General features: G+C 40.4%; 1 protein-coding gene across 4 annotated transcripts; it reads left to right on the forward strand.

Moving 5' to 3' along the window:
• Nucleotides 1-348: 348 nt before the first annotated feature.
• Nucleotides 349-14,826, forward strand: spry1 (sprouty homolog 1, antagonist of FGF signaling (Drosophila)). Of its 4 annotated transcripts, none has more exons than XM_063046541.1 (2): nt 349-707; nt 11,294-14,826. In XM_063046541.1, the coding sequence occupies exon 2, from the start codon at nt 11,349-11,351 to the stop codon at nt 12,321-12,323; it is 975 nt and encodes a 324-aa protein (XP_062902611.1). In that variant the 5' UTR covers nt 349-707; nt 11,294-11,348; the 3' UTR covers nt 12,324-14,826. The 4 variants fall into 4 exon arrangements, with proteins under 4 accessions (XP_062902611.1, XP_062902612.1, XP_062902609.1 ...); XM_063046542.1 differs by lacking the exon at nt 349-707 and adding an exon at nt 2,147-2,406; XM_063046539.1 differs by lacking the exon at nt 349-707 and adding an exon at nt 2,761-2,926.
• The last annotated feature ends 11,607 nt before the right edge of the window (nt 14,827-26,433 follow it).

Raw genomic sequence — 26,433 nt, forward strand, 5'->3', positions numbered from 1 at the left:
AAGAGGTGATGGTAACAGATAAATCAATCCCTTAATTTCTTTAAACGGGTCTTCAGCCGTTCCGGTGTGAAAGGGCGGCTTAATGATCAGTCAGACGATAGATGAAAGGGAAGCCAGGGGATTAATGAATGAGCGATTTCCTGCACAAATGAAATCAGCCAAAGAGCCACAGATCGTCTCAAAGAAACACTCAACAGGCAGGGTAACAACAAAGGAAGCGTCTGCATTTAATAATGTACATCTACTCTATTCGATATTAACGCATTTGGCCTGCATGTTCTACCAGGTTATATATATACTCTTCTTATTAAAATAATTATGTGTCCGCGCGCACCCTCTCTCTATGTGATTATCTCCCAACTATAAAACAGATTATGCCACGTTGCAGTTCAAATTCAATAAATAAGTACAACCAGGAATTATTGAACATTACACATAAATTATACTAGACCATCCAGTGTCGGCTCCCCGCCCCATACACAAGGTTACATGGATTGACATTAACATTCTCAGCATGTGTTCAGTGGCTGGAGACGGTTGTTTAGGTGCATTCAGATGACTGGAGCAACAACAAAAGAGTGGTTTAGGAAGTCGAGTTTTCCCCCGTGTGATCCCGGGGTAAAGGCACAAGTCCTACACTGGTGACTGTTGAAAAGATCCACGTCCTTATCACCTGGACCCTTAGTATTCCAATGCGCACAATTCTGGTAAGTGGAAAGGAGAAAGAGGGGAAACGAAGTTCGGAAGTTTTAAAGTATTTGCGTATGCGTGTGACCTTGGGAAGCGAGATTTCGACGTTAGAGATCTTTTTTTAAAATGAATATTTCTCTGTTTTCCCCCCGTAACCCACATTTGTTTTTCTCATCTGAAAGCTTTTATTTGTGCATAATGGAAAGCAGCAGGATGCGATATGGGGAGAATTGCGCTGGATTCCGGTTTGTGGTTTATTTTACAAATGAATAATAAAACCGCTGACGGCTGAAGGCATTGAACCACTCACTTGCCTTTCCTCCAAGGACTCATTCAGCATTTTGAACATTCTTTTTTTTTTCTGGTTGCGCATGAAAGTTATCGTGTGTTAGGGAGCTGGGCACGCCGTGTATAACATAACAATAATGAAAACATTCTCCAATTATCATTAAAAAGGATGCAATCTATTAGAGCGCGTAGTCTAAAAGCGTTTATCAGTAGCAAGTTATAATTTTATAATACGATCTTTCTTCTGTTTGTATTGCAATAAATTGTTTAAACGTGTATGTCAAGAGATATAAACTATTTTAGATACATTAAATTGATGATTGCGATTTTGTGATGCTCCGATTGATATCTGAGTGGAAGCAGACCAATTAATCATGAATCCAGTCTTGTAGTACTGTCATCATTTCTGGCCGGATGCACCGCTTCCTCTCATCCAATTAGGTTATATCCTACCAGGCTAGTAGTTTCAGCATTTAACCTGCCTTCCTAACTAAACCAATGCGCTTCATGTAGAAAGCGTGTATTTCCCCGCTGATCCAATGGGAGTCCGCCGACAGCGGTGTGTCCTGATATAACCAATCAGGAATGACCGGATATTCAGCATCCTCTTTATTCCCCCTTTTTTCCGCTTCTCGGGGTGCAAGAGACCAATGGACGACGGTGGAATGCTGACTAATAGCCAATGAGCAGCTGTGGAATGCAACGCGTCGACCATTGAGAGAGAGGGAAATGTGGTGTGTGTTTCGTGGGGAATGTTCGGTCGTCAGTGGCAGCTAGAACAAATCCCGATCGGGCAACAGTGAGCAAAGTAGGGCGTTAAGCGATCTCTGCGCTCTTTTATAAAGGAGCATTTCAAATTTACCCGGCCTTGCATACAGATGCACCACGATTATAAATTAGATCCTTCACGCACAAAGTTTCACGTCCTGTGAACACAGCCTTACGCACAGAGAATCGTGATATACAAACATATGCAGCCATCTCGCGTGCTGGTGACAGCTTCGTGTTGGAAATCAGGTAAACAGGCGGGAGACCATCGTGCAGAAAATTCGCTGGAGAATCACATACAGAAAGGGAAAGAGCTCACTGACAAGCCACAGCGTGGAGAGCGCTGTTGAGGAAATACCCAGAGGCTGTCGGACATTCTTGTGGATAGGCGGTGCGTGGAGGTGAAGTTACGGGAAGGTTCACCCGGTGTGCAGCAGATCCTGCAAACCCCACCGACCACGGAGAGAAGAACTCGCGCGTCCCGGAGTTCACTCCCTGCTGTTTCTTTCAGCTGGAGTCCACTCTCCACTTGTGTCGTCCCGATGTCTTAACGCGGTGCCGACTGATTATTGTTTTGAGGCTTGAGACAGGGCCCATCTTCTGGAATAGACTATATCACATAATAAAATGGATTTGCATTTGGTGGATAAATGGAAATAGGTAAGACTCCTCAACATTTAACTACTTAGTCGTTTCAAAGGTTTTACAACGGCGTGCTAGTTTTTATTACACGTTGTAATTTATTCTAACATTTTCCCGAGTGAATGTTATTTTAATCTTGCCGACGACATGTTCTTCGGGATGAACCCACTTCCACTTGTGAAATTGCCCAATTGTTCACTGACCCCAGTGTTGTCACTGGAAAGTCCGCCCTCGTGTGGTGCTCTGACCGCGAGCCCGCTGTGGCTCTGCTGGGTTCATTCATAATTTCTCCCCCTCCTCCGTCCCCCCCCCCATCTCATCTTCCCTGCACTCGGCAAACGATCGATTAACCAGAGTTTAACTGCACTCCGAGAGGGCGCTGCTGGTTACAGTCACCGGCATTCGACTGCAGGCTTCCGCTGTGTTCTTTCCTGAGTAGTTTTAATTAAACTAATCACCCAGACCTGCCAACTAGGCGGGAGGAATTGAGGAAGACGGTTCTTGCAGTGTCGGCACAGCAGCTGCTGTTTGCAACAAGGTGAGGGGTGGGGATTATTGATTTTGCTACGGCTGCGGCAGGGGACATTCTGATGCACGCAGCACTGTGGAAGTAGAGCACTTTGAGCACTTGCTCGATTGTCAGATGCCTCTTTACCTCAGAAACGGCGTCGTAGTGGAAATAGCTGCGTTTTCTACGCCCCTTCCCTCCAGCTCCCGACGGTGCCTGCGTACTTGGTGCGGGCGGCTTTTGCTTTCTGTGGAGTGCCGCTTACCGTTGTGCACGGAGGGTGGGTGCTCGTGAACTCTAGCGGGAGGGAGCTGGCTCGGCCCCGGGGTCACTATTAGTAGCTCTCTTTTCTGGTCAGTCTCGGGAGTTTGTTTCATCGAGTTTGCCGTGCTGACGAGGCGATTTATAATCCTAAAACGTGGCTTGATTTTTTAAAGAAGTACTTTGTATGTGATGCTGGCTTTTGTGCCATTTGTTCTAAAAGAGGGTCGCACCCTCCTCTCCCCCAGCGCGGAGCATCTTCAGAATGGGGCTGCGGAAACATAAATCCGGTTCGTTCTGCAACTCTGCCAGATAGGTCAGACAGCAATGTCAAATGCCAAAGTCAGGAGATGCATGTGTTGGGACGGGGGGGGGGGGGGGACGGTGGGCGTAGAGTTCCAGGGTTCCCCCTACCCTGCAGGGAATGGTGTAAAGATTTAAGTCTGAAATTAACGCGGCAAGGGTGTTCCTAGGTGCAGATCGAGGTCAGTATTGGAAATTCTCTGGGTGCATGTTCAGGATCATGAAACCCGAACCCTGGTTTTTCATTTCCTAAACGAATTCTCTCTGTTTGCCACTCTCTTACAAGCGCGTCCTGCGGGAGGACTTAAAACGTAAACACTGTCCAGGCTGTATTTTTATCAGAAGCAACGTGAAAGGAACATTACTAATCGCAGGTGCCTGTGTACATGGCTCCCGTGACTTGCAAAGTTGGAAAAGTTTTGTGTTGAACTTTTAACATACCCGTCTTAAAATGTCAAGCGCCCAATGGCTCTTCTGGGTGTAGTTTTCCATCGAGACCAGTGATTGTGAGTCAGCATTCTAAGTAATTGATAGTTGTTCCAGAATTACAATCTTCCTATGATGAGGATCTGACATCCAGTCAGCCGTCGCCCATTCCAATGTGGTAACCCGACTCTTCTCCACACGCGAGCCCGATTTTAATAAATAAAACTTAAGCACATTAAAAATTAAAATATAGCAATTTATGAAAATAAATCTGTTGTAATCGAATCACCCTGCTTTGAACTTTTATCAAGACGCACAAGAAGTGTGGCTTTGGATAGGAAGTGACTTTAATTGTAAGCTATTAGATAGAGTTTAATCATTACTTATCCACATTACACCCAGAGAGAGAAAAAAAAGAAACTCTTCCTTTGGTAGACAAGATGGAATAGTGTTTCGCATTTGTTTGTTCTGAGTAACTGCCGTGGTAATAAAGTTTACATCAGATGTGATAATGTCACCATGTTACAGTGAATGGAAAGCCACTTACAACAGCATCTGGCTCTCAACATTAGCCTGTGTTACCTCACTTACTAATCCAGATGCACTCAAATATTTTGAAATAGTTTTGGGAATTAGTGGTTGATATAAATTAGGGGAATATTTTCCCAAGTTACAAATTCTAATAATATTGCAGAAGCATTACTTTTTGTGGAGCTGCATGATTTGTGAGTTTAGTATATTAATAGACAATTAATTATGGAACAATAAATGTTATTTTGCATGTTTAGGGAAGTCCTGGGGACTTTTGGAGCAGCCATTCCCTAATTTAGTAAGGATCCAAATTGAACATTTTGAATCTCCGTTTTTGCTCAGACCTGCATTTTTTTTCCTTGTAATATTTTCTTTTACCACTCTTGTGTTCAAACTATACACTTTTAAGGTGAGATTTGATCACATAAGGACCTGTTAGTGGTCCTTAGGAAAAGGAAAATCCTGAAGGTGTACACATATAATCCTCCAATAATGAGCAACAGCAGCAAGACTGTAAGTTTCACTCCAACCTGCTGCTTAAGCTCCTTGAATAATGTCCCTTTTTTCATGAAAGTTAGACACTGAATCCTTATACTCATGCCACATTTAAAAAATGGATTTCTGATTCTCTTCAGATCTTTAGTGTTGCTGGAAAATGAAAATTGTTACTTCTTGTAACTCTGCAGATAAGTGCTAGGTTCTCTTATGGCATTTAGCATTTACCCCCCCCCCCCACTTCAATTCTCACCATTACTTAACGTAAAGCAAGTGAAAGCTTTGTGATATTGGTAGGGAGAAATATTAAAATTCAGCTGTAAATATTGTATGACAAAATAATTTTCACAAACCTGTATTTTGTGCAAATAAAATTTAAGCATACCACTACTTCTGAAATCCATTTATGAAAAATACTCAGCCAATGGTTGCATTTTTATGACATTGCAAGGCAAGAATGGCTGCTGAACAAAAATGAGACTGGTGTAGTATTGTGGAAGTTCCCAGATTTAAGAACTGCATTTCAGACACCGCATGGTAATAGTCTGTGAATTCCACCCTGTTATATAGTGCTGCTAGATCCAGTGGTTCCCTATCAGTATAATTTCTCTCTGAAGAAGCTGAATTCCAGGCACGAAAGCAATTCAGTAGATCCTGGAAATTCTTCACAAGGCAAAGGTTTTAAACTCATTAGTGTTTACAGATTTCACTGGACAATAGATAAAATTCATCTTTTAAAAAGGAATCATTGTTTATTTCAAGGTTTGTCGGAAGTGGGAAATAACATGTGAATTTGGTGTTTAGCTGTGATGTTGAGTTATGTTCCAAAGCTACTTTGTTGCAATAATGATTAAGCATTAAAAATGTAAACAATGTAGTTGCACTTGGGGGTTTGATCTATCAGACTGTTTCTGGAAGGATGTTATTTAGGGAGAACATGGTAGAGTTGTTCAGAGTTGCACTTTGGAGGAGAACATGAAGGTGACACCATGAAATTCATTAGCTGGAGTGCTTACTGAAATTTGATGGCATGGATGTTGTGCACGAGAAACCTGTATGTTAACCCTTCAACTGCTGAAGTCACTTTGCATGACTTCCAGCATTAAGATCTGGCCAGTCTTCTTTGGATTGTAAGTTGTATTTCATTTCTCACTTTAAGTCTTTTTTTTACTTTCTATCATAGCATATATTTTGAATACATGTTCTGAGTCAGAATCAGAATCAGGTTTATTATCACCGGCATGTGATATGAAATTTGTGGACTTAGCAGCAGCAGTTCAATGCAATACATAATATAGAAGAGAAAAAAATAAATAACGATAATAAGAAATAAACAAGTAAATCCATTACAGTATATGTGTATTGAATAGATTTTTTAAAAAAACATGCAAAAAACAGAAATACTGTCTATTAAAAAAAGTGAGGTAGTGTCCAAGGATTCAGTGTCCACTTAGGAATTGGATGGCAGAGGCGAAGAAGCTGTTACTGAATCACTGAATGTGTGCCTTCAAGCTTCTGTACCTCCCACCTGACGGTAACAGCGAGAAAAGGGCATGCCCTGGGTGCTGGAGGTCCTTAATAATGGACACTGCCTTTCTGAGATACTGCTCCCTGAAGATGTCCTGGGTACTCTGTAGGCTAGTACCCAAGATTGAGCTGACTAGATTTACAACCCTCTGCAGCTTCTTTCGGTCCTGTGCAGTAGCCCCCTCCCCCATACCAGACAGTGATGCAGCCTGTCAGAATGCTCTCCACAGTACAAATATTGAAGTTTTTGAATGTATTTGCTGATATGCCAAGTTTCTTCAAACTCCTAATGAAGTATAGCCGCTGTCTTGCCTTCTTTATAACTACATGGATATATTGGGACCAAGTTAGATCCTCAGGGATCATCAAATACAAGCAAAAAAGTTCAAATATCGCAACTAAAGGAAGTAAATTATTTCTTCAGTGCACGTCTGCTGGGCTAGTGGAGCGTTGGCAGCAGCAACTCTATGGTTCCTACTAATTTCTGTTGAGCATTGAGGAGATCAAAGTGTCTAATGGTTATTCTAATTCTTTTTGTTCATTCTCTTTCTTTCATCCCTCTAAGATCCTATCATTGTAAGTAAACCAAGTCACCTGTGGCAGGTGAGTTGGTGGATAATAATTTTTCTGAGCAGGACTTACATTAGGGCAGTTTCTTTGGATGGAATTGAAATTGCCTGGTTGTGTTTCTGCCTTGATCTCTGCACTCCTTTAACCTCTAAATTTTCTCATCTAATGGATTGCAGATTGCTGCTTGCTTATATTATGAAGCATAGAAAGATCCAAACAACTCATGTTAGGACGGTGTTATTTTGTTTGATTTTGTTGTAAGGTTGTTGTTGACTATTGATTATTAGTCACTTAACATGAGCATTTCAGGACATTATACCCCTTTTGATGAATGAATGTCTTTTTTACTCTGGCTTAGGATGTGATGGGGGATGGTGCTGCAAGTCTTCCTTCCTTTGAGATAATTTGGCTCATCTTTACCAACAATATAAGGAAATCAGAATCACAGAACAAAGTACAAAGGAAACCATTCAGCCCCTCCTAGAAACCTAGAAAACCTACAGCACAATACAGGCCCTTTGGCCCACAATGCTGTGCCGAACATGTACTTACTTTAGAAATTACTTAGGGTCCTCAATTTTTTCTAAGCTCCATGTACCTATCGAGGAGTCTCTTAAAAGACCCTATTGTATCTGCTTCCACCACAAAACAATTTAGCTCACCTCACTCCCTTGTTCTTTCTGACCAGCAAAATTCTTTCCTTTAAGACATTTATCTGGTACATTTTCAACAGTGGAGATGAATCTCCCTCAACTACCAGATGCGGCTGTGCATTTCAGATTTCAAACACTTGCTGCGTAAATAAGTCTTAATCCTGCCACTTTTGTATTTTTGCAGCTACCTTCATTCTTTGTCAGCTGGTTCTTGATACCTCGATCAGCACCAACGACTTCAGTCTACCCTCTCTGTTAAATATTTATATCAGAATCTCTTCACGGTCTTCTCTATTCAAGGAGAAGACATATTTCAAAGAAAGAATTAACAATAATAGTTCTACCTTTGGCAATATTGTGCTTTCATCACAAACTAGTCTAGAATTTGTACATATTATCACAGATCGTAAAAATATAGTTATAATTTTATCAAAACTGACGAAAGATTTTGTGATCCATTGCTGTGATGTAGTCTTAGGAGATGGGTTAATCATTCATGTGTATCATATAGTGGGAATTCCAAATCTAGGCTGCAAAGTCAGAAGGAGAAGAGGTCTGCTTTCAAGTAAAGGGAAACAATCAATTTAGTAGGTTTATCTTCTTCCACAAACTCCTTGGGCAAAACAAAGGATATGAAGTCCAAAGGAGAAAATTCCCATGGAATAAAGTGGGAATTTGGAGATGTGGTGAAGAAAAAGATGTGAGGTGGTAAATAACAAGGTGGAGATCATTAGAATGGGAGTTCTGGGGGACAAAGTTGAAAGTACATTTATTATGAAAGTATGTATATATTTTATCATATATTACCTTGAGATTCATTTCCTTGCAGGCATATAAAGGAAAATAAAGAAATACAGTAGAATCAACAAAAAGCTATATATAAACAAAGACTGATACACAAGCAATGCGCACAAAAAGACAAGCTGTGCAAAGCAAAAAATACTGGGGACATGAATTGGAAAAGAGTCCTTGAAAGTGAGTGCCTCGGTTGTAGGATTTAGACTCGTGAGTTAAGTTATCCATGCTGGTTTCAGGAGCCTGATGGTTAGTTGCAGGGTAATAACTATTCCTGAACCTGGTGGTGTGGGACCTGAGGCTCCTGAACCTGGTGCCTGATGGTGGTAGTGGGAAGAGAGCACGACCTTTATTGAAGGTGGGGCCTTTCTTGTGGCAGCACTCCATGTAAATGTACTCAATAGAGATGGTGGGGGAGCTTTGCCCATGATGGACAGAGCTGTATCCACCACTTTCTGTAGCCTTTTCGATTCCTGGGCATTGGTGTTTCCATACCACACCCTGATGCAACCAGTTAGGATACTCCACTGTGCATCTGTAGAAGTTGTGGTGACATGCCAAATCTATGCAAACTTCTAAGAAAGTGGGTGTTCTTTCATGCCTTTTTTTTGTGATGGTATTTACATGCTAATCCCAGCATGGTTCTCTGTTATGTTAATGTCAAAGAATTTAAAGCTACTGACCTTCTCTATCTCTGATGCCCTAACAAGGACTAGCTTATGGACTTCCAGCTTTTTCCTCTTGTAATTGATAATTTTTTATTTGGTTTTGCTGATGTTAAGTGAGAAGTGGGTTTTGTGGCACCATTCAACTGAATTTTCAATTTCCTATATGGTGATTTGTCATCGCCTTTGATTTAGCCAGGCTTAAGTACAGCATTGGAGCAGTGCTTAGCCACAAAACCTATTAGGTATAAAGTTCATTGTATAAATTTTATTGTTCATAGTTTATGGCTCACTTTACTATATCAAAACAGCCATCATGCTGAATCCTCAGTTGCTCTACAATTCTCTATTTATTTACTTGCCTCTCAGGACCAAAGCAGACAGTTTAGCCTCAGTTTCCTCGACATCATCCATTTTCAAGCCTGCTGTTTAACCATCTAATTTAGTCAAGACTATGTGAAAATCTGCAGATGCTGGACATTGTGAGCAACACCCAAAAAAATACTGGAGATCCTCGGCTGGTCAGCCAGCATCTGTGGATGGGAATGAAGTTGATGTTTCTGGCTGAGATCCTTCCTCAGGTTATTTAACCTTTGATTGCTCAGTCACTCCCAGCCTCTGACCAGTATCACCTTAGTATTACTTTGGTGATACATGAAGTTTTTTTACATCCTATATCTACCCCATTTTGTTTCTGGTAAGTTGTTGTCTCCTCCAGTTGAAGCTGCCCTATTTTATTTCAGATTAAAATTGAAAATATCTATGTTACCAAATAGTTTCAGTCGTGCTTTCAGTAACCAGCAGCTTGGTATGACCTGAGTTATCTTTTGATTTATAGCCTCACTTTTAGGAGACTTGTGGTTATTTTCTGGGTGGTAATCTGGTAGAAGACTTAACATGAATTACGCTTTGGTTTCAGATGAAAATTCAGCTCTTTTATGAGGGCTCATGGTTCTACACCATAAGAGTATAAGCCAGGCAGAGAGGATAAAAATGACTTGCTAAATGCAATATTGTTGCTTGTCCTTTAAGGAATGAAATTTTAATAATTATAACGATAGAAAGAATGTAATCTTAATAACAGCACTTAAAGAATGTACTGATGTCACTTGGGGAAAAACTGAGATTGTAGAGTGTTTACTTCTTTTCTTGCCAAAATATCAAGTCTGGAGATGCATGAATATCAGATGAGTGACGTGGGCACACCATGTACTGCATACAACATGTGATCGTGCACAGTTATAGACCTGATTAATAGTGGGTAGTTTCACAGTATTTTTTTTCAAATTGTGAGTGATGTAGTATTTATCACTTGAAATCTTTCAGATTTTTGGAAGTAGAAACTGGGAACCACTGATAAAAATCAGGCTCCTCAGATGCCTGGCATACTGCCTTCAAAACACTTTCTTCATCTGTAAAGTAATTCTGCCCCTTTAGTTCTCATGCAGCTCAGCATATAACATGCAGCCTTTGCTCATTTGAATTTGGGTGGCTCAGTTCAGTGCACACCCCCAACCATCCAACACCAAAGTCTCAAATGTTGTGACTTAACTGTTTGAATACAACTTAAAAGTTCATGTGTTTCTCTGCCCCCCCACCCCCTTCAGAATACTTCATAAACACCTGAGAACCTGCACCTCATGTGACTCCTGTGGCTAGCTCTGCAAAGTTCTCAATGCCTATCCCTTTGTCAAAGATCATGGACAATTTGCAGTATGAATGTTATTATATACAATATGCATTACAAGAAAAAGAAGGGAAGAAATGAAATCCTGTCCCTTTCAATTTCCACTGTTACACACTTTGTGTCAAGGAGTGTTGAGGCTTTGAGTATGGCTACTGAGTTTTGACTCAGTACTGGCTTTGAGTATGGCTATGGTGTGAACCTCATCCTGATTAATCAATACTGAGGGATATTAAAATCCTCTCTGGAGTGAGTAAAGAGTTCGAATCACCGTTAAAACAGTATCTGGACCAATGTAGAAATAATCTTGCTGCCTTGCAGACTGCCACATGTATCTATAAGTAATTTTTATTGTTGGGGCTGCGGTCACAGTTCAGTGCTGTTTAACAAGTGTATGTGCTTGCAGTGGCCTGATAATACTTGTGATCATATAAGTTATAACTGCATTGTAACATGACCCTAATATACTCTCTACTTGTTTTGGCAGACTTTCAGATGCATGCCAAGTCTACAGTGAATGCTGGAAGTTGCAATCGCCACAGATGGAGGGCCATATTCAGCATGGCGGTGGTGGTTCGTTGGCTGTGATCCAGCAACCCTCTCTTGACAGCAGGCAGAGACTTGAGTATGAACGGGAACTGCAGCACACCGCCATTTTGTCCCTTGACCAGATTAAAGTAATCAGGACAAGCAACGAGTATACAGAAGGCCCAGCCACTGCAAAGAAAGCTGGTACCATTAGTAGTAGCAGAGGCACCCAGCGGCATGACAAACATGAAAGGACTCACGAAGTGATACCGATCAATGTGAATAATAACTACGAACATCGATCCTCTCACCACTCTCATGTTGGCCACCATTCCTCAACCAGGATGCCTGCTTTAAGCAGGTCTACCAGCACGGGTAGTGCAGCTAGTTCAGGGAGTAACAGCAGTGCATCATCAGAACAAGGACTTCTGGGACGATCCCCGCCAACATGGATCACGTCCAGCCACAACAGACCGGACCGGACAATTAGAATGCAGCCCAAGTCATCTGCCAGTACAACGGATGAGTTGAAATGCTTAGGAAAGGAGGATTTGGCAAAACATAGGTTTATATGTGAGGAATGTGGGAAATGCAAGTGCAGAGAATGCACAGCACCAAAGACCCTGCCTTCATGTTTGGCTTGTAACAAACAATGCCTGTGTTCAGTAGAGAGTACAGTAGAGTATGGAACATGTATGTGCTTGGTAAAGGGAGTCTTCTACCACTGCTCCAATGACGATGAGGACTCCTGTGCAGATAATCCTTGCTCTTGCACCCATTCACACTGCTGCTCCAGGTTCTTGTTTATGGGTTTAATGTCCTTATTTATGCCCTGTTTACTCTGCTACCTTCCAGCCAAAGGTTGCATCAAACTTTGCCAGGGATGCTATGATCGTTTAAACAGGCCTGGATGTCGTTGCAAGAATTCAAATACTGTGTATTGTAAACTTAAAAGCTGTCCCACTCAAGGGGAGGATAAACCCTCTTGATCCCAGGCAGCAGAACTCTTTAATACTTTATTTTAATCATTTTGAAATCCTGCTTGTATGTTTACCTGCTTCAACCTTGGACTAGATACCAACAAAAACATAGCAACCATTCTAACGATCCCTTCTACAACAGAAAGATGGCTGCTGTTTACCAACATGGCCTAAGAGTTAGAATGTTGCTAATATCTATAGGTGAAGAGGCACATCCATCTCCATCAGAGGAACATACCATTGCTTTCTTGTTTGCAAATGGCCCCCTTAATTAGCAAAATTGATTATTACGCAAAGTAAACCTTTATTTCTCCAATCATTAAAAATGTTAGCATAATTGGGATTAATCAACCTGATTGCAAAAGAAGTTTGTTCCATTTAATATATTGATGTCACAATACAATTCCTGATTTGAAAAATAAAACAACTGGGGACAATCATTGGTGCTACAATCAAAATTCTCTAGGTTGCACCTACCCAGTTGCCATCAATTATCTCTGTTCAACCAATTTTTTTGTGAACTGTTTGATAGTGGTACAATACATATCGCTATTGTTTGTAAATTTTGCCACATAAAGCTTCCATTAAATGCAAAACTACTCCTGAAATATTCTAAAGTACATATCAACTATTTGCAATTTAGAGCAAGAAAACAATTGTGAAAAGTTGCGTGGAATCTACATTTCTGGATTACACCTAAACCACTTTAAACCCCCAGCATATTGTATTACATTACTGGCAGCAAAGAAATTGTTGGTGTCTTCTTGATATTAAATTTAAGTTTTGGCACATTGGAAGTTTAAATGTCAGTACTTGGTAAATGTAGATTATGACCACCTTCTCCCAAGAATACAGCTTTCTCCATTCTGTGATGCACTGAATTAACATGCGTTCAGATATTTGTGGCGTAGCACATGGGGCAGGTTCTTAACACATTTTTACGTGCAGGAAAGCAAGAGTATCTTAGATGCTAAAAGAACATAATAATTTCTTTAATAGGAGATGAAAATATCCTTTAAATCGCCATCTAAATTTCATGCCAGCGTAAACAACAGATGCATTTCAATTCTGAACAGAGTTGAGCATGTTATAAATGTCTTTGTTTTGGAGGATACACTGCTTCTAGTTTTAAATTTCAACTTAACCTGCTTTGTCAATTGAATATGGAAGTTGATTGAATATTGGTGAGTTTTATACAAAAGAACAAAATTATCTTTTGAAATACAATAAATCAATATATGCATTGACAAAATGCAGATAGAATCTTGATATAAATTCATTAATTTTTTTATTGTGACATCTATAATTAAATGTTGGGTTGCCTTTAAAATAATAGGATTATATTCTGGTTTATATGGTCAATTGTGCCCCATTGAGCTCTCCATACTTCAGTCTTGCCAGATTTTGGCTTTCTTTGTGTATATATTTTATGTACAAAAAAAAGTTTTGAGAAATCCCTACTGTTTTTAAAATTCTCAAAACTTCTTTTGTTGTAAAGAGTATTTATTATGTGAAGCTCTATTATATTATGGTATTTATTTTGAAAAGCTGTCTGAAATTTTACTCATTTCTGAATATAACAAATATCATTACTTACTGAGAAAAATTAAGGGTTACACAAAAGAAAATACATATGTTAACTATAAGGCAGAAATATATAAATTAATGAAAATATCACCTTGTCCGTTGTCTGAATCTTATTTTGGATTACCATGCAGTGCCCTGAAAAGTCTGTACTTAGTGTATTATTTTTTTCCAAAACTACCTCAAAATGCATGGTGTGCTTTTAAGGAGAGCCTACCATTCGGGAAGTGAGCTATGATAACATAGAAGCCATTAAAAGTAGATATTTGAACCATTACTCATTCAATCATCTAAACACAGCTTGGTGAAAGCAATATTCTGTAATTAAAATGCAGAACGTTGGTGCATTATTGAGCTCTGCATATCAGGTAAAATCTAGCCTGTTTCCATTTGTCCTTGAAATCAGTTGAACTGACTTTCAGAAGCACTTTTGTCATTACATTGCATGTTTGCCACAAATGGCTGAAATGAATTTCTACCCCTTGGTTTCTGAAAAAGTATGAACTGTCATCTATGGATGAAAAGTGATGGTGTTGAATCTGACTGCATTAAATTGAGTCTTTTCCAAATTCTGGATCAAAATTTCCCGAAATAGAACATGATGCAGATCGGTATGTTAAAATACTTTGAATTGGGTATGTGTTTAACCTGAGTTGATTATCAAGCCAAAGATTTAAATAAAGATCGTATTTTACTTCAGGTACTGGTAATGATTCCAACATGTTAGAACAAGGATTGTCACTAGATGGTGTGTATAATGTAGTGCCATAAACCTGCTTTGAATAATGTACCAAGAATAAATTAAAATCACACACTGGGTCACTGTGCAATGTGGTTAGGTGTTTTTCCCATCCAGTAAAAGACCATAAATCACCTGTGTCCTGCGGACATGTTTCACACTTATGAAGGAATATCAGTGTTACAAACTCCGATTTGACTTGTGCCCAAATTAGAAGCCTTCCAGCTGTTTAATGTTTCTTCTCATTCTGATTTCAAAACTGAAATCTAAAAGGGGCAGAAATTCTTTGCACTATTTACCCTTCCAATTTTTGTCCTTCTAATTAAAGTAGAGCATTGGTGGCTACTGTTCAATATCTCATCCAGACTACTGAAGATTCCACGTGTGCAAAAATGGACAATGACTGGACAATAGTCCTTAAGTGTGGACCGCGTGGCTAATTCTGGTCTTGTCTCAAATGCTATCCATTTGGATACATTAACCAATAATGGTCACCTTCTTTACCATGTAATTACTAAACAAAAGACATGTGCAAGATTGAAAAGTCTTTCTACCTCTGCGAAAGAAAGGTACTCTTCAAGCTGAATATTAACTGAAAATGTTTTCTATTTCGTTAACCATCTCACTAAAAAAGTAAGCCTAAGGAGATTGCAGTTATATAGTACTTTATTATAACTCTTTAGAAACGATCAAATCACATGAGTGTAACAAATTCCCATTTGTGCAGTCAACACACATCAAAGTTGCTGGTGAACGCAGCAGACCAGGCAGCATCTCTAGGAAGAGGTACAGTTGACGTTTCAGGCCGAGACCCTTCGTCAGGACCAGCAACTTTGATGTGTGTTGCTTGAATTTCCAGCATCTGCAGATTTCCTCGTGTTTGCCCATTTGTGCAGTGACTGCTGCTCCCATAAACTGAAGACCCTACGATCTGAAACAAAATATATGGCTTCTTAACTGGCTTTTGATGATGGCTGGTACTATGGGAGGCCACCTTGGTCCTCTACTAGATAATCAGACAAGAACTTGACAGAATACTTCTTTCTCTAGGACAAACTAAAAGTTAAAAACAAGCAAAGTGATACAATTACAGGTTTTCAATGAATTTGGGACTTCAAAAGTGATATTACAATAGGGACACAGCAATTAATCTGGCAATGTTTTCTCAGTAGTAGAGAAATCAAGCCGTAGAACCATCTGAAGATAAAACCTGACCAGAACCATGCCACGAGAGAGTAAAAGCAATGAAACGGAAATATCTCCCATTCCTAATATGGTATATTTTTTTCAATAAATAATTAAGGCTGAAAATACGAGAAGTATCTATGCTAAAGGTGCATGGATTGTGGAATGCTTTTCACAGGATGATCACCACCATGACTTTTGACACATTTTAACTGGAAATGCTGATAAATATTTGTCACAAAGGAAAGCTGGACTACTTTGAAGAGAGAATGCAACAATGATATTAATGTTAGATTGATCCATCAAAAAGAGCAGACACAAGAAACCAAATGGCTTGATTTTGACCTTTACTGAGAGCGACCCTAACCAGAAATATGGCCTACATCCTTCCTAGTCTAGTCTGTGTGACAAGATTTTTCTTGGTCTGCTACAAAATGGATTAACTCATTGATTTATCACAGAAACATCCTTTGCTTTTTAAATAATGATTCATTGTACCATAGAAGCAGTCCCCAAACAGGAACTCCCGAGTTACAATGATTTCCTTATGCTGGGCAATTTTCTAACCACAACCACGGTTCTATTTTTTATGGCTTCCACTAATATCTGTTTAGATGAAGGGTGTCCTTGCTTTAATTTTACATACATTGTTGTGCTTTGTGAAATAATTAATGATTCATCTGATGATGAAGCAATTAATTTTTCTAATCCAATTGAACTTTACAAGATCACTAGCATTTTGTGTAGGGCAATGGATAAGGAAGTACTGTATCTCATTGTGTCTGGATTACAAGAAGGCATTTGATGGAATTGGAGGCTATTTTGTCAAAAGGTAGGAGAATAAAAGGTTTATTTGGTTGAATGTGATCAGCTGTAATTCCTCTGAAATATTTGCGTGTGACATTATTATTTAGCTTAATGAAGTAGATCAAAGAGTAGAGTAGACCTGTGTGTCCACATTTGCAATAACATCAAAATTAGGAGACACAAAATTATGTGGTCCAGAGAGGAGAAGGTTATAAGTAAATAGACTCAGTGAGTTATAATTAATTGAACTTCCTCTAGCTTGGAGCTGAGGAAGAAAACTAGAATATCAGAATTCTGTAATAATAAAAACTAGTAGATGCTGAACGCCAATGGGATTAAGGTGTCCCTGTACACAAATCACCAATAGCTGCTGTACAGGTGTAAAAACCTAACTAAATGCCAAAATGCAAATTTGGCTTTATATCAGGATGATTGGTATCACATGTGAGAAAATGATACTTTGATGGTACAGACCTTTAGCAGTCCAGATATGGAGTAAGATTTTATGTTTTATCTACTATAATGTATCAAATATATATTGCCTTTGGAAATGGTACAGCATATGATCACAGAATAATAGAACTTAAAGTGTTGTACAAACTTATAAAACTTAGGGTTTAGTGATTGAGGGGCATTTTGGGTGAGCTACTTTAAATATAAAAGTGATTGAATATATTAGATGGAAGAAAATCATAGAAAGAGCTCAGCCTTTTAAGAGTAACATTGAAAGTCCTATTTAACAATAAGGATTAGAATCTTGAATCACTTACCCAAAAGCCTGTAGACGTTGGGACAGTCGAAATGTTCCAGTTTGAAAATGAAAGATTTTTTAATTAAGATTGTCAAGGTCTGTGGACCAAAGGTACACAAATGAAATTGAGCTGAAAATCAGATAAGAACAAACAGAATGGCAAACCAGGACTATGGGTCTGATTACTTTAACCGTTTTTACTTCACATTCTATGATGTAATACCAAGTCTGGTTCCAGATGCTTTAATGAATGCACTCATTAAAATTGGGTTGCTTTAAATGTATTGATTTAACACCTATACTTCTAGATTAATTGTTAAATTTCTGGAGATCTGTTCACCAATTTCAGCTCACTTTGATGATGTCTCTGACTGCAGAAAAGGCACCATATCTTATGGTTGGGAGTTAATGAAATAAACATTTAGATTTCAACTAGTTAATGTTTTGCACAATTTCTTGAGTAAGGTGCAGGATAAGGTATACTCCTTGGTGAGTAGACTGGGAATTGTACATATTTGAGGATTTGAGTCTTACAACCAACCAGGAACGTAACAGCTTTACATGAAGTTTAGGTCATGGGCTAATTGTACTTGAACAACAATGTATTCTGACTCCTATCTAGCTACCTGCAGTATAACAAGCCCCTTGAGTCTAGCTTAAACATTGCACTATAATCTATACTAATAAAAGCTTTTAGGGCTGTGCACTAATAAACAAAGTCTGTTGTGCATTTTTGTCATAATTCTAGAATCACTGTAGACAGAAGAATAGGTCACTGCAGATTCTGTTCTAGTCTGAAGAATAATTAGGAGTTTTTGCTGAAACTATCAATAACTATCTTTCCAGGTATCCACTTATTGCTGCTTGGAACATTTAACTAGGACTGTTGTCTCAACCTCAACAGTACCGCAGTCCCAAAAGAATTTCACCTAAGCTGCATTTTAAGATGTTTGTAGATAATAGGGTAAACAGAGGCAGTCTTGCTTAAAGAGAACATTTATGTGCTTAATTGTTGTTTTGTCATGCGGTTGAATTGAATTGAATTGACCTCATTACTTGCATCCTTCATATACATGAGGAGTAAAAATCTTTATTTTACATCTCTGTCTAAATGTGCAATATGCAATCTATAGTAATTTATAATAAATATTATGTACAACAGATAGTCAATATAACAAAGAAATACAGTTTGCGGCAGCATGAATTAAGCAGTCTGATGGCCTGGTGGAAGAAGCTCTCCTGGAGCCTGTTGGTCCTGGCTTTTATGCTGCGGTACCGTTTCCTGGATGGTAGCAGCTGGAACAGTTTGTGGTTGAGTTGACTCAGGTCCCAATGATCCTTCAGGTCCTTTTTACATACCTGTCTCTGTAAATGTCCTGAATAGTGGGAAATTCACTTCTACAGATGTGCTTGGCTGTCCACACCACTCTCTGCAGAGTCCTGCGGTTGAGGGAGAAACAGTTCCCATACCAGGCACTGAAGTAGCCAGTCAGGATACTCTCAATTGTGCCCCTATGGAAAGTTCTTAGGATTTAGGGGCCCTCTCCAAACTTCTTCAACCATCTGAGGTGAAAGAGGTGCTGTCGTGCCTTTTTCACCACACAGCCAGTATGTACAGACCACATGAGATCCTCGGTGATGTTTATGCTGAGGAATTTAAAGCTGTTCACCCTCTCAACCCCGGATCCATTGATGTCATTAGGGGTTAGCCTGTCTCCATTCCTCCTGTAGACCACAACCAGCTCCTTTGTTTTTGCCACATTGAGGGAGAGGTTGTTCTCTTGACACCACTTGTGTCAGAGTGATGACTTCTTCACTGTAGGCTGCCTCATTATTATTTGAGATTAGGCCAATCTGTGTTGTGTCGTCAGCAAATTTAATTAGCAGATTGGAGCTGTGGGTGGTGACACCGTCATGGATATACAGAGAATAAAGGAGGTTGCTTAGGACACAGCCCTGAGGGGCACCTGTGTTAAGGGGCAGAGGTGAGGGAGCCCACTCTTACCACCTGCCGGTGCTCTGACAGTAAGTCCAGGAACCTGCTACACAGGGCAGGGTGAAGGCCGAGGTCTCTGAGCTTCTTGTCAAGCCTGGAGGGAATTATGCTATTGAATGCTGAACTGTAGTCCAGGAACAGCATTCTCACATAAGTATCCCCCCTTTCCAGGTCTGTAAGGAGGCTATTGCTTCATCTGTTGAGCAGTTGTGTTGGTAGGTGAATTGTAGGAGGTCCAGTGTGGGTGGTGCCAAGCTGCAGATGTAATCCTTGACCAGCCTCTCAAAGCATTTGCTTATTATTGAGGTGAGTGCGACAGGACGCCAGTCGTTCAGACATGTTACCTTGGTTCAATAGAACTTAAGGACTTATGCAACAAAATCAAAAAATGTTTTGTCTCCTGTTTTATCAGAAGCATTTCTGGCAATTGAAGGCACCAAATAAATATAAATTCTTGTTGCTGTTCATGTGGATTTGCTGCTGATGAATCATCTGATGCGTTTCCTTCTTCACAGCTGTACCTATACTTCAAAAGGATATCATCAGCTGTAAAACCCTTTGACTCAACCTGAGGTTGAGAAGCACAGAATGTCAATGCGTAGCTATCTTTTTCTTCACAAGACTACTCACTATTAATTTGTACTCTTCTCAGACCTGAGTTATGAAATTTATTTGGACTCGTTGGAACTTGTGAAAACTTCCAAGAATGTTACATTTGTGGAACTGGAAAGAGAAGGAGTGCTCCTTGTAATTTTACCAAACAGGCTGCTGCTTGAACTCAACTCCCATCCAATCACTTATCCTCAGACTTACCGAAGGGCCAGGTGCAGGGCAAATTTGGTGAAGACCTGACAGACAGCCTGTGTAGAATTGACTCAATTGTCATAACGAGGCCTAAATGTAAAGTTGATTCCTGGGACTCCCTCTTTGTGTGTGCTTTTGACCCATGCTTCTTGAATGTCACACACTTTAACTTTGTTGTGTGCTCTCAGTGAGTTTTATTTGGACCAGTTAAAAGAAATATGAGTGACGCCTACGTGATTGCGGGAGTCTGTCCCCACACATGCCATGTTGAATGTATGACAATGAATATCAGGAACGTAGGACTGGTTGGTATGGCGACTCCAATGCCCAGGATTGCAAGTGCCTACTGAGGGGTGCAGGCTCAGCCGTTTTCACAACGGGCACAACCCTCCCTACCATCAAAGACATCTTCAAGAGCTGGTGTTTTAAGAAGTTGCTATCCATCAATAAAGACCCTCACCATCTGGGACATGTCCTCTTCACCTTGCTACCATCAGAAATGAGGTACAGACACTTGAAGACTCACACTCAGTGTTTTAAGGCCAGCTTTTGCCCCTCTGCTATCAGATTTCTGAATGGTCCATGAAAACATGAATACTGCCTTATTATTCATCCTTTGCACTACTTGCTTATTTTTGTAACTTCTGTAATTTTATCTCTTGCACTGTACTGCTGCCGTGAAACAACAAATTTCAAGATATATGTTACTGATAATAACCCCAAATTTCATTCTGATATGAGTGAGCAACGGTATTTCTTGGCACTAACCCTACCTCTTATAACCACCGCTCTGCTGCCATCACCACCCACTAACTGTATAAAGGCAGATAAGCCCCCATTTTCCTTGGAAGTGGATGGATAATAACAAGAAATACGATATCCTTCTCCCAGCCCATCATATAGGAGGCGTGAGGCTATTCAAATTAGATAAATATTTAATAAATGGATATTTAGAAGATAGCCCTTTTATGCAATTGCATAGGCTGTGTGTGATTTAGCTGGGTGCCTGGAAGACTGGGTACAAGCAAGGCTCAGTCATGTAAATTGTCTGTCTGTTAATGCCTCTCCAGGATGTTTTTTCCTGTTGGCAACTCTTACCAATTGTCTCTAAAGGACTGCTGAGATTCAGAAATCCCAGCTTCCATCCGTCCCAACTATACAGTCACAACCATAATTCACTAATTAAATAATTAGACCTTTAGGATACTTAACTACAAATGAAAAAGATCGAGATATGTTGATGAGCCTTTATAAGAATAAGAAAAACTGTGTTTGCTTAAGCAAAGAAAAATGTAATGGAAGTGCCAATCCCAGAATGGAATCAAAGTGAAGGTATGCTTGTGAATGAAGATGGTATTTAGCCATAAAATGGGCTTGCATCTTGAATACAATTTCCAAGCAGTGAATAGAAGGAATTCAAATTCAAATCAGTGGGATGTTGAATTTTTCCAAGGAGCTTTTGAGGACATCATTGGATCTTTTTTTCTCTTAATGGGGCAGAGCTTGAGATGGAATGCCTGTTTAGGACTCTAGTGTTGGTTATGTAAAACATATGGCCTACCCATCAGAGCTAACTACTTGTAACTAGAGCCAGGGAGAGGATGACGACTTTGGGTTAACTCACTCTTCTGATGGACTTACAGGATTTTGTCGTGTCCTTCTGGTGCTTTGAAGTGACATCTGTGGGTAGCCCAAGTCTCATAAGTGTGCCAGACACTGGGAATTGTTTCTGCCCTGTGGACTGTGAGCTTATGGATTTTCAGCAGTTCTTTGACAAGTTTGTTGTTGTATTTAATATTTCAGTAACATTTGAGTAATGTAGTAGATATATTGTTTGATTAAGCATTCTTGTTCAATTAAATAATTTATTATGGGTTATAGGTACAGTAGAGTACTGTATATAAATGGCATACTTCATTATGCTGCGAGATCACATTTGCATGCCTTGTTAAAGTAATAATTGGGCTGCACTGGGCTTGTATGTAGTAAAAACAGGAGCGCCAGCTTAGACAACCCCTGGAATAGAGTTAACTGAAGCAAATTAATTAAGGTACTAGATGATGCCACAGCGCTGTTCAAGGATGGCACTGGAAAACTCAAACATATCAAGGGTAAAATGGCGTTAAATGAAAATGCCACACCCAAGTTTTACAAAGGTCATTTGGTTCCTTATGCCATGCATGATAAAGTAGTCAGTGAGCTAGATGGCATAGAGGCTGAAGGAATTCTTTCCAAGTTTGAGGGAGACCAAGAACAATGCCAGTGGTCGCAGTAGCCAAGAAGAGTGGGTCTGACAGGATCTGTGGTGATTTTAAAGTCACCGTCAACCCAGTAATGAAAGTAGATCAATACCCTCTGCCCAGGATGAGGATATCTTAGCAAACCTGTCTGGAGTGAAAAACTTCAGCAAAGTGGACTTAGCTATGGCCAACCTACAAATGGAGATGGAAGAAGAGACCAAAGTGTTTTTCGTCATATCATATCAGTGTTTATCACTTTAATAGGCTTATTTATGGAGTAGCATTGCACCTGCACTTTGCTAGCCAGCTATGGACCAGGTACTGCAAGACTGCCCAGGCACTCACTGTTACCTGAATGACATTGTTGTTACTGTTAAGGATGACAAGGAACATATGCAAAATCTCAAGACAGTGTTAAAAAGATTAGAAGATTATGGGCTCAGAGTATGACACAACAAGTGTGAATCTGTTAAACCAAGAATCACTTATGTGGTCACTGCACTGATGCACAAGGTTCAATCAAGTATGCTGAGAAAATTCAAGCAGTGGTAGATGCCCCATGGCCAAAGGACATGTTACACTTGTCCTTTTTAGGATTTGTCAATAACTCCAATAGGTTCTTTGCAAACCTGGCTACTGTGTTCCTCCCCTTGAACTCATTACTACAGATCGGGAAGAAATGACAATGGACAAAGCAGAGTGAGGTGGCTTTCCAAAAGGCAAAAGAAATGGTGACGTCAGACACTGTACTGACATATTATAATCCACATTGTCCAGTGAAGCTTGTCTTGACACCTCAGCTTATGGTCATGTCACATGTTATGAGTGATGGAAGTTTACATCCTATAGTCTTTGCATCACGTTCTCTTATCACTGCAGAGAAAAATTACGCACAGATTGACAGAGAGACCTTCAGTCGGGTTTGGTGTGTAAGACATTTCAACTAGTTCTTGCTTAGGAGAGAGTTTACCCTCATTACTGATCATCAACCACTAATGTCCATTTTCAATTCACCAAGGGTGTTTCACTAACAGCAGCAGCATGAATGCAGAGTTGGACTCTGTTTCTTGCAGGACACAATTACAAGGTCGAATTCAAGAGGACAACTAATCATGAAAATGCTGATGGATTGTCCCGTCTACCCTTGGAAAAAGGAAATATGTTAAAAATTTACAAAAGAGGACCCTCCTCTTGACGTATTCTCCCTAATGCAAATCAAAAGTCTCCCTATTACGGCAGAGGTGACCCAAAGGGAAATTAGAAAAGAGCCCTGACTGTTTTAGGTCTACATAGCTACTCAAAATGGCTGGAATGTGCAGCAAAAATCATAGTTCTTGCATTTTTACCAGTGCCGAGATGAACTTGCCCTTGACAGGAGTTGCCTTATGTGAGGATTGAAAGATGTTGTACCATCCAAGCTGAGAGCTAAAGTGTTGGAGGAGCTACATACTGGTCATCTAGGCATGGTCAAAATGAAAGCGTTGGCTCAAGGCTTTGTCTGGTGACCTGGAATAGATCAGCAAGTCAAGCAGCTTACCACGCAGTGTTTGCGATGCCCACACGTCCAGAGGAAAGGTATTTAGAACTGTCAGAACCACTTCCTGTACTGCCAGAGTCAACTCCTACAACCACCACGGAAGGGGGCCCTGAACCTGAGATTGTTTCACAGCCAGAAATCAGAATCAGGTTAAATATCACCAGTGTATGTTGTGAAATTCGTTAACTTTACCTAACTTTATATATGACTACTGAATAGTTAATTTAAAAATAAGTAGTGCAAAAAAAAAGAAATAAAAAAGTAGAGAGGTAGTGTTCATGGGTTCAATGTCCATTCAGAAATCGGATGGCAGAGGGGAAAATGTTGTTCCTGATTCACCTACTGTGTGCCATCAGGCTTCTGTACTTCCTTCCTGATGGTAACAATGAGAAGAGGGCATGTCCTTTGTGGTGGGGATCCTTAATGATGGACGCTTCCTTCCTAAGGCACTGTCCCTTGAAGATGTCCTGGACACTACAGAGGCTAGTACCCATAATGAAGCTGACTCATTTTGCAAGTTTCTGCCTTGTCTTGCCTTGCCTTGCGCCCTAATCTCCTGGTGGAGTCGTCGGGGTGCCGTCATGTCAAGCTTTGCACCTGTCTGTTCCATCTGTTGCAGTTGTGTGTCAGAGCCTGGGTCACAGCAAATGTTTTCCCTGTCCATTCTTTAATGTTGTCCGTCCATCTTTTCCTCTGTCTACCTCTCCTTCTTTTCCCCTCCACAGTTCCTCGTAGACCGGTCTTTGCAAGGCCACTGGATCTTGTTACATGGCCATACCATCTCAGCTTTCTTTACTTCACTGTTGTGAGAAGGTCTTCATGGGGGCCAATGTGGCGCTGGATGGTCTTGCTGACCTGCTCGTTTGTGATGTGGTCCAAGTATGAGATGCCCAAGATGTTGCGATAGCATCTCATTTCCAATGCCTGTATCTTCCTCTGTAGCTCTGCTGTGTGGGGTCCATGTCTCACATGCTTACAGGAAGATGGAGAATACCAATGCACGCAGGGGTCTGATCTTGTACTTCATGGTGATGGTTCTGTCCCTCCATATTGTCTTGAGTTTGGATAGTGCAGTCATTGTCTGTGCGGTTCTTGCCAGGACTTCTGGTCTTGATCCTTCATCACTGATGATTGCCCCCAGTTATTTGAACTGCTGCATTGTCTCAAGTTTCTGACCATGGACTGAGATGTCTGTTGTGATGGTACCATTGGCATTTGCCATGAGCTTGGTTTACTCAGCACTTATTTCCATTCCAAACTTTGTGGAGGCTCTGTCAAGATGGCAACTTACTTCAATCTTGTGTAGTAGCTCCCACCTCCCATTGCCCCCATACCAGAAGGTGATGCAGCCAGTCAGAATGCTCTCCATGGTACATTTGTAGAAATTTTTTAGTCTTTTAGTTGGCAAACTAAATCTCCTCAAACTCCAAATTAAATATTGTTGCTGTCTTGCCTTCCTTATAGCTGCATCAATATGTGGCATCCAGGTTAGGTCCTCAGAGGTATCGACACCCAGGAACTTGAAATTGCTCTCTCTCTCCACTTCTGGTCCCTCTCTGAAGATTGGTTTGTGTTCCTTTGTCTTACTCTTTCTGAAGTCCACATCAACTCTTCGATCTTTCTGATGTTGAGTGCAAGGTTGTTGCCATGACACCATTCACCTAACTAGTATATCTCGCTCCTGCATGCCCTTTTGTCACCATCTGAATTCTCCAACAATGGTTGTATCATCAGCAAATTTTTTAGATAGAACTTGAGCTGTGCCGAGCTACACAGATATTGGTATAGAGAGAGTAGAGCAGAGTACTAGCACACAACCCTGTGGTGCACCAGTGTTGATTGTCAGTGAGGTGGAGATATTATTTCCAATCCGCACAGATTGGGGTCTTCTGGTTAGGAAGTCAAGGATCTAGTTGCAGAGGGTGATACAGAGGCCTAGGTTCTGTAGTTTTCTGATCAGGACTGTAGGAATGATGGTGCTAAATGCTGAGCTATAGTCAATGAACAGCATCCTGACACAGGTATTTGCATTGTTCAGGTGATCCAAGGCCGCATGGAGAGCCATTGAGATTGCATCTGCTGTTGACCTATTGAATTGACTTTGTTTCTTACATCCTTCACATACATGAGGAGTAAAAATCTTTATATTACGTCTCCACCTAAATGTGAAATGTGCAATCATAGTAATTTATATACTATGTCTATTATAGTCAATGTAATATAGAGTACACTCAAGTCAGCGTGGGTTCATCAGTCTGATGGCCTGGTGGAAGAAGCTGTCCCAGAGCCTGCTGGTCCTGGCTTTTATGCTGTGGTACCGTTTCCCGGATGGTAGCAGCTGGAATAGATTGTGGTTGGGATGGCTTTGGTCCCCAATGATCCTGCAGGACCTTTTTACACACCTGTCCTTATAAACGTCTTGAATCATGGGAAGTTTACAACTATGGAAGCACTGGGCTATCCACACCACTCTGCA

The sequence above is a fragment of the Mobula hypostoma genome, chromosome 4 (genome assembly GCF_963921235.1).
Source record: "Mobula hypostoma chromosome 4, sMobHyp1.1, whole genome shotgun sequence".
NCBI classification, from domain to species: domain Eukaryota; kingdom Metazoa; phylum Chordata; class Chondrichthyes; order Myliobatiformes; family Myliobatidae; genus Mobula; species Mobula hypostoma.

Bases quoted from the DNA above. Each gene is read 5' to 3' on its own strand.
- spry1 (XM_063046541.1), top strand. From the start codon at position 11,349: ATGGAGGGCCATATTCAGCATGGCGGTGGTGGTTCGTTGGCTGTGATC.